At 36.9% G+C, this 9281-nt stretch overlaps 1 protein-coding gene across 2 annotated transcripts in view; it reads left to right on the top strand.

The window, feature by feature from the left end:
* ARAP2 (ArfGAP with RhoGAP domain, ankyrin repeat and PH domain 2) overlaps positions 1–9281 on the top strand; it is a 246403-nt gene that overhangs the window by 60841 nt on the left and 176281 nt on the right. For both annotated transcript variants that reach the window (XM_025212512.1, XM_006030846.3), the window contains exon 9: positions 2118–2296. In XM_025212512.1, the coding sequence (XP_025068297.1) occupies positions 2118–2296 (179 nt within the window). The remainder of the gene's footprint in view (positions 1–2117; positions 2297–9281) is intronic.

The following is a 9281-nucleotide window of genomic DNA, read 5'->3' as shown; positions in this document are numbered from 1 at the left end:
CCCCCCCCCCCCCCCCCCCTGAAAAATCAAATCCTACAAATATTACAGTGTGTGCTTATCTAAGTCACATGATACTGTTTTGTTCACTCATTGTGAATAGTAACACTACTATTCAGATTCACTTTCTGTTTCATTGTTCCAATACCCTCATAACTTGTTAGTGTATACTTTGCGTTGATATCACGTTAACTATACATGAGGTCTTGAAGTGATTAGATGCATTTGGGGGGAAAACTATTCAGGGAGATAAGTCGTAGGTCATTGAGGACTTTAGAATTTTTTTTCTTTCTGATTTTCCACAAAAGAATTATATTCTAGCTACATAGGTAGATCCTACCATAAAAAGGAGAGGAGTCAAGAAGCAGAACATGGAAGAAATGTTATTAGCTTAGCATTTCTTCCTTCAATTTTTTTCTTTTTCTTTGCATATGAAGAGTACATACGAGACTTATGATAAAGAGAGTGGTTAGACTTTTGTATCAGGGCCAGGCTTCTTGCTTGGAGGACTAGTGCATAATAGTACCCCTTTCTACTTGAACCTGGTCAGATTTATCTTGATCAGAATTCAACACTGTGTGGTTGGGTTTTCTTTAAACTTTTTATACTAATTGCTATCAATGATACATTGAAATCTATTGACCTTTGGCATTATATCGCAAAAGGGTAGTACTATTCATAGGAGTTTTGCTTGGAATGTCCTTTCTAAGCTGGTCTTTCAGGCAATTAGCCTTTTCTTTCAAACTTCCTTCTCTGACACCCAGTTCTACCAAAATGGTTGCAGGAACTGAACTGAGGAGAAATTTTCTTCATCTGGTTGTGTGCGCACCTTTTTGCAGTATAATTACATTTGTTTTATTGCTATAAGCCTGTCCTTGCCCATTTACTATTTTGATCCATCTTCCATTTCTTCAACCTCAGGTCACATCTAGGTGTCTCTACAGTGGATATACAATAGCATTGTAGTTGCTATAATATTGCTCAATTTTTTTTAAAGTGAAAAATTGTTGAGACTTATTTACAAAAAGTCACTATTTTCCAACTATGGTCATATGGACAGCTTTTATCAAGTGAAGTTTTAGCTGGGGGGTGGGGCAGGACTTAGTGGCTTTCTGTTACTTTTTTGATACATCTACTTCTATCCTGAGGTAAGAGAAACTCAAATGGAATGGCTTGCTTCGGAATGAAACAGATGTAAACTGCCTAGCTGTCTTCCATTTACTATTGGATAGGAGCAGGCCATGTGAAACAGTTACTGTGGAGAAACTGGCACATGACAAATCCGCACTCCTTTTAATTGGATACATTGTTTTTGTCTGTCCAGTACCTGAATACAATTCTTTGAAACAGATTCAGCTGGAGCTTTCATGGTATTCCTGTTACGTGGGGCAAGTCTAATAGCTAGATCCATAATATTCAGTGTTAACATAGTGATCTGGGTTCAGTACAATATCTGGTGCACCCTAGTGGAGTGAATGATTGATTGTATTGGTAAGAAGCTAAATTTAATTAAGTCTGAAAAGGATTGTTAATATGTAGTTCCTTGATGACTGCAATTCCCTGTAATATTACAGAAGTTAACCAACTACACCCAATGAAATGGATGGAAAAATATTTTTTAGTATTACATGAAAAATAGTAACTGGGTACAAATTACTTTTGATGTCAGTGTCAGTAGATGCTGATTTTGTCAAGTGCCTAGCTTGATACCTCTTCCACAGATCTTATTTCTAGAGTGCAACTTGCTGGGGTGTAGATTTTGTTTTACAATCTTACCTGATGCCTGTTTGTGCTTTATTCCTTTGCCTTATGGAGACATCCACAGTTAAACAAGAAGCGGGGAGGGGGAGGGGGGATCAAGGATACAAAATGTTAAACTTCAGGGGATAGGCAAGTCACTATTTGATGAGATAAGTGAAGGAGTAGGAAAAATACGACCTAGACCAGGTTTTCCTTGTATTGTCCAAAATAGAACCAATCCATATGATCACTGTGAAAACTAGAACAGGTTTGGTGGACTGCGGGTCTGATATGTTATGGACATGAATGTGAGGGGAGCAAGGAAGTGGCAAAATTCCAGAACCTTGATGTAACTCATTGTCTAATTCTTTTTTTATTAGATGAAAGGAATGACTGGATTAATACAATACTCAGTGTCTTGAAATCACATACTGATACCTCTCAAGCTCGCCCCACTGTTGCTCCTGAGAGAAGTGGATACCTTGAACTAAAGGGGTATAAATCGAAAATCTTCACTCTTCTTCAGGGTAACAATGTCTGGATCTGTAAAAATGAACAGGTAAAGGTTTTATACTTATTTGTGGATGGATGCTTATAAAAATGATTAAACAAGTTAGAACTTGATGCTTCTAATGAACAGACACATTTTAAGAAAAATGCATATCTGCTGTAACTTTTTGTGAATTTCTCCAAAAAAAATCCCAAAACAAGAGTAATTATCATTATTTCCTCTGTAGGTTGGTGTTACAACATGGAGGTGAGTGTAAGGGTTGGGACTAATGCACCCTTTTCCTATGTGTCTGTTTTACGCACTCTGCTAATAGGACTGGGGGGTGCATTTTGTGCAGAGGATTCACAATCATTGTGTTACAGGATGGTATACAGTAATGAAATGTATAATAGCTGAGATTATACCATTTAAATACTACGTTTTTTTTCAAAACTTACTGTATGATTTAAAGATGCTTTTGACTTTCACCATTTTTTCATTCAAGCATGTTTTACAAATTTTTAAGCAGAAATATCTTATAGAAGATACTAAGTAGTTAGTTACCTCAATCCATCTTATAAAATCCAACTTGTGTATGTATGGAATGTATTTCTTTTTCTAAAATTTATTTTATTGGCTCCATAATATTAGTAAAGTAAAAAAGGATGCACTTCCCATGGAGTTCTTGCTAGCTGGAACTGGCAAAAAGATCCAAAGGGGTAAAAACAGCCAAGTGCATGTCTCTCTCTTTTTTTTTTCTCAACTTCACTGTAACCAAGATACCTACATGCCCATGCAGCTTCATCCACCTTTGTGTGAAGGAGTGTATACTAAACTGGATTTGAGGCCCTCTTTGGTCTCTCTTATGATTCTCCTTGCTACATGAATTACTCTGGCCCCAGCTTGGGGCAGGTGATGTCTCCAGATTTGGGGACAGGGCTGAATCTGAAGCAACTGCCTGCCCCAAACTGATCTCAAGTCCAACATGAGGGGTCCCTTTCCCCCACTCCCTCTGCCCTGTGTTGAAAGAGGGTGGACCTCATCTTGGATTTGAGTAAATATAGTACTTAGGTGGATGTCAAGTCTGTCTCATTTCTAGGACTTGATCATCCTTTTTTCACCCAGGATATGTCTGGTCAGTTTGAATCGGGAAGAAATTTTCCTTTCCACATTTTCTGTGCTAAATTTGTATTCTGCACTTTTCTTGCAGTTGCTCGCCTGAAAATATCATATCAATGGTGGATCATTCTGAGTGAAAACCGCATTGACTTTTGGGATAGATTCTTTCACCTAGATATTGTAACCTAGGGAGCATGATGCGAGTAACAATTTTTCTGATGAAGTTCATCAGGGGTGATACCTCTATAATAGTGTCACAGTCATTTCTATTCTTTTGTTTTTGTCTAATTGTACAAACGAAGCATTGTTGAAATCTTGTGACAGTGCTTCCTTTTTTCCAACAGACCACTGTAACTTCATGGACCTTTCAGAGTATTTCGTCATTGACAAAATTGTAGATTTCAGCAGGCAAGCAGTTGTTGCTGGATGCCTTGTTCCCAGGGATAGATTTAATGGCTTCCTGCAAATCTTCTAACAATTGTCCAGATCCATCATAACTTCTAACTGCAGTAGTCCTTTGAGCTCTTTGCGTTTGATTCCAGTCTCACTAGAGTATAACATTCTATAGCTCAATCCAATGCTTGAGTTGTTTTTATTTATCATTAATGACATTTCTGTTTAACTCTTTTAGCAGAGCTGTTTTCTTATTGACTGGACCAATTGCTTGTTTGATGCCCTCTTACATTCCATGGCTATCACCTGCATGAGCTGTTTTCTGAATATCATTAACAGAGTTTCAGTCAAAAATCTTGGGCGCACCTCTTAGCTTCCTTTTGCATTTCTCGTTGAGCCTCTCAGATTTTTCAGGGTTATGGTGTTTGGGAGGTTTCTTATAGTTGTTTAGCACTTTCATTTTGTTCTCAACCAGTGGTAGAAGGGTTTCAGAGTGCTTTTCAAACCAGTCTGCATTTTTCTTGCATTTTTTGCCAAACACTTGCAGCATCATTGTACATGTTAATTTTTAAGCTTTGCCAGGCTTCTGTGGCTGTGGTGTTAGGTAAATTTGCTTTCACAACTTGTTCATTGAATAGTTTGCTTTTTTCTATGTCTTTAGTTTGGCTGATGTCTATCCAAGGATGACTGGTAGTTTTGCTCTGGTGGATCTTTTTTATATTGATTCTGACTTTGCGTGGTCAGTGTCATGGTCAGCACTGTGATAAGACCTCATTGGTAGGATTTCTCCTGGGTGGTTATGTCTGGTCAGTACCAGATCTAATTGGTGTCTATGCCCTGATTTTGAATGTTTTTATGATGTCTTCCTTGTGATTTTTCCTAGCAAAATAGGTGTTGGTAATGCATAGATTTTGACTTTCACAAATTCTAATGCTTGCTGGCCATTGTTCATTGGCAATATGAATGACATGTTCATAATGCTCTGCTTGCTTGTACAAAATTGTTGCTAGAAAAGGCTACGCATATAACGTATCTTGTGCATTACCTGGTGGACACAACTTATCTCAAGTTCTTACCTAGGAAGTGGTACTTTATTATTATTTGGGTAGGTCCTAGATGAGAGGTTTTACTTAAAGGGTACCATAAAAAGGAAACTTAGTTGAGTATAGGATATGTGGCATTTAGGGTCTTCCATATGACTGAATCTTGTGTAACAGTGTAATAAGTGTGTTCTCTGTAATATAACTTACTTTTATATCAATAAAGACTAGGACTAGTAATTTTTAAATGCAAAAACCGGTCAATGTAGTTTAACTGACAATATGTGGACAAGGACTGGGAATATATCTCAATATATTACACCCCTGCTGTATATAATATTATAGTATTCTTCCCTCACTTAGCAATTTTTATTTATTAATTTTGTGAAAGACTGGATAAAGAGAGAAATCATAACAATAGGTAGATGTTTAGAACTAATATTACTTAAATTTTTGGAAAAGGCTATACTCCCAAGAAAAATATGGAGAGTTAAGCAGTTCTCAAAGTACTTGAGTGACTAGCTTTGCTGCTTATTTTTAGCCTAGTTTTTAAATTGTTTGGCTAATTAAAGTACAAAGCCTTGGACACAACTACAGAATTTAGAGGCCACGTGTTCAAGTGTCTGGGTTCCCTGCCCCTGCCAGTTGATTTATAAGAGATTTTTTTTAATTTGCTCAAGATGTTGTAGCTGACTGTGGGAGTGCTTAAAGTCCTGAGCTTTCTTAAATATTTGACCCTAGATATTTTACCCTCCTTTGCATTTGCAACTGATTATATTGGAAGCACTAGAGTTTTGGTTTGATTTCCCTTTCTATGACTTGTTCTTCTGTAGTGTGCTCTTTTATTAAACGTAGGAGACTGTATAAAGCCCAAAGCCTTATGTTTGTTTTTATTCAGAATATAAAGAACGAGTTTTCGGAAAACATTTTTCTAGCCGCTGTTATGTTTTATTCATATTCCATCTTACTCTTCTTTTGTTTTTCAGTTTTTTATGTGCCTGTAATGTTTTTTTAGACTTCCTTTAAATCACCTCATCCTCCAAGAATTTTTATGCCATTTCTTTGATTGTGTGATTTTATTTTGTCTGCTTTTTGCTAATAATATGTTTCTTTTTTCCTTTCATCTATTTCTCTCTCATTCTGATGCTTCCCATTTTCTTTTACTCTTTATCTGCATTTTATTTACGTCTCAAATTTGTACCTTTTTTTTCCTCCACCAGCTATAAATTATTTGAGTATTTGGAGAACAAACTTTTGTGCAGTATTTCTATTATATGCAAAGGCGTTTCCTTCCTTGGTAACTTGAGGAGGTGAGGATTGTTCTAGGGAATAAAGAGAGGGGAAAATCTATGATGAAAGGAAAAAAACTACTTGTGTGAGTGAAAGTTATTAAATGGCAAGAATAGGACATGCCTACCCTCATTTAGAAATTCTAGCTCTTTCTTTATGCAGATGAGCTGACAGTTCTCCTGTAGGAGGAGATCCTATTGTAAGGGAACTCAGCTGCTGGACCCTATATGTTTCTAACACGCAAAGTAGTGTTGTTTTGTGGTCTCCATTCTTAGCTCTAGGGTTCTTGGGCACCCTCTTAGGTGCAGAACCCCATCTGATGTCCTTCTTGGCTATTGGGTCCCTGCAATCCTGATTAGTGTAAACTCTGAAATCAGTACCACATGGCTCCTTCGTTCCCATGTTCGCTCAGTAATCTACCTTGCTCTGAACTACTTGATCCTGGTATGATGTAGCAGCCAAATAAGCGGTCCAGGAATTGCTTCACCATAGGCTTCTTAAAGAGCACTGGAGAGTTGTAGAATTTTGAAGACTGACATTCCTGAATGCTGTTTTCCTTTTTCTGACCTCATCCCTCAAGAGTCCCAAGTTTAATAATCAGTGTCCCAACTGCCTTATATATTTAAAAAAAAAAAAGAAAGGAAAACAAAAAACACTTCCTGCTTTCCTCTTCCTTGCATGTGCTGGTGAAATGGCATCTTTCTTAGGAAAGCTACTCTTTTCAAAACTGTCCTTTTGTCCTTGTTTTACCCTGTATGGTTCAGTTATGTGTTATAGGTGTTGTCCCTTTCTGAAGCCAGTTTTCCTTATACAGGCTCCTTCAAGGTCAGTGACCCTGTAGGTCAAAACTTCATTCTTTCAATAGATAAGAGTTAAATGTTTATGGCCCTTGATACCTCTGTCTAGCTTTTCAGACAGGTGTCAAGTCGTTGCTACAAAATGGATGCTCTGCTCTGTAGAGGACACTGCATTAAAGCATAAAGCAATATAGAGTGTAGCCGTGAACAAAATAGGGGCCTACAGTTTCATGTGGACACATTTCAGGCACAGCATACAAGTATTAATATGAACCTTGTTCATGCAAATATATATTAATTTGCAGTACAAAACTGTTTGGGTACATGGTCTGCTTAATGATTTTAGTTAAAATTTCATGTAAGGAAAGTCTTTTGTTAGTTGCCTTTAAAGTCTGCCTCTTTCAATTTTTCTTGGATATTTGGAAATCAAAAAGAACGTGTGTACACTTTTAACACTTATTACTTTTGTTTTTATTTATACTTCTTTCTCTATAGGTAATTGCTCCGTTATTTTATTTTCAAGTTTAGAAACAAAGAATTCTTCATTACTTTTGTTGTAACATTTAATTGAAGAAAAAATAACAAATGCATCTTTGAAACCAGTAGAGTGCTCTAGCGTTCTAGAAATCTTTCTCTTTTCAAAGAAACTATATTCTACTCAGTAATTACCAAGCAAATATGCTGAGGGATGTTTCATATCCTGGCCATATTGGAATTCACATCCATACTAGAAGTACTCCCAGAGTGACTTACAGGGGTTTATTATAACTGCAGTGCTAAAAGACATCTATTTAGACTTCTTACAATGTTGAAATGAGATCAGATCAAGCTGATTTATTGATTTCTATTAAACTTGATGGTGAAAAGTCCACTAGCACTTTAACAGATTTTTCCTTGTTGTTTAAAAGTGGAGAAGAGCTTGAGCCAAAATGCCAAAACCTAACATAACCACCATGAACTTTGTGAAGTTCAGATTGAGATCAGAACTTCATGTCTCAGGCCTGTTTCTAGTTAAAAAGTGATTGGTTTAGCTGGAGCTTCTGGCAGTGATATACTGCTAGTATGAAACCATCAATTTCTTAGACTGTGTGTGTAGTGTGAATTTCTTAAACTTCCTCACTGGAGCAAAAGTGAAAAATAGAACATACAGGCTCGACTTATTCAGCCTGTAACATACTGAAATTCCTATTTCTATTTCAAAATCATTCACACTTAAATAGAAATTTATCTTCTGGTCCTGCAAGATGGCTTAAATCTTTGTGTGCGTAATGCTTGTCTGTTGTGATTGTGGTGTTGATAACCCCTTCTTTCTCCTGCGTAGTAAGAGGAGGATCTGGAAGACACTTGTTCATCTCACTTTTAAGCAAGTGAGCAAGATTCTTGAAAAGGGTCCAAGATTCCATGGTAGTTAAAGACACAAAGTTACTGTCACAGGAACATGCAGTCCTGTCTGTAGAAGTCGTTTTTGATGTTTGTCTGCCTGTCCCTTTTTATATCATTTCTTCAAATAGTTCCAGACTGTGTTCCAGCTGGCATTGGAATGTGATTGGGATATTCCTCGATGATCAAGATTTGGGAAAGTACGTGTGTGTTTGGAAAAAATATTCTGTCTGTAGTTTAATGTTGGAACTGTGATAAATTTACTGAATTCTCTCCTTTACAGTTCCAAGTTTTTATCATCTTTTGTTTTTAACGATGTTACTTTTCATGTTGATTTTATTGCCCTTATTGATGACACATTTTTTTTTAAGAGCAGAAATTACTTGCTGTATTCTAGATCCAGAGATGTATGTATGTTGAATAGGGCTTGGGGTTAAGACATGTATGTCTTTGCTATGGAGCTGGAAACTGAAGCTGCGAGAATGAATGATGTTCTCTAGGGAGAATATATCTTAGCTTTGTATTTCTGTAGAGGACAGATTCCTGAAGAATACAAATTAGAAAGAGAAATGAAGAAGAAAAGCTGCCAAAAAGTGATGTTACTCCTAACAGCCTTTGTTTTAATGTTTCTCCATGGTGGCCTGAGTGGAACAGGAGAAGATGGTTAGACATCTTGTGCACTAAACAAAGGTATTTCCACCGATGAGCAGAAAGTTAAGGGAACTCTACAACAAAAAGGAAGGTAGATGAGCATAAAAAGGTAAGGAGAAATGGGTTTTACTAAGGCCTTAATGGTGAGGGGCCCTAACATGGCAGGGCAAGAGAAAAAGGACATCATAAATATAAATTCAAGGAATAGGAGAAAGCTACTGTGGCAAATAATAAACTACAGTGGCAGGTCAAAGGTAAAGAGCAGGGAGCCAAGAGAGGAGGAATGTTGATTACTTTTAGCAATAGTTGAGCAAAAAATATATGAAATTTTGTTTGTTTGCTTGGTTGCTTGCTTGCTTTTTGTAGTGGGAGTAACTAGGGAAA

This window comes from Alligator sinensis, unplaced genomic scaffold (assembly GCF_000455745.1).
Source record: "Alligator sinensis unplaced genomic scaffold, ASM45574v1 scaffold1122_1, whole genome shotgun sequence".
In the NCBI taxonomy this organism is placed as follows: domain Eukaryota; kingdom Metazoa; phylum Chordata; order Crocodylia; family Alligatoridae; genus Alligator; species Alligator sinensis.
The sequence above is the reverse complement of the archived record's forward strand: the minus strand, read 5'-3'. Positions and strand labels throughout refer to the sequence as shown.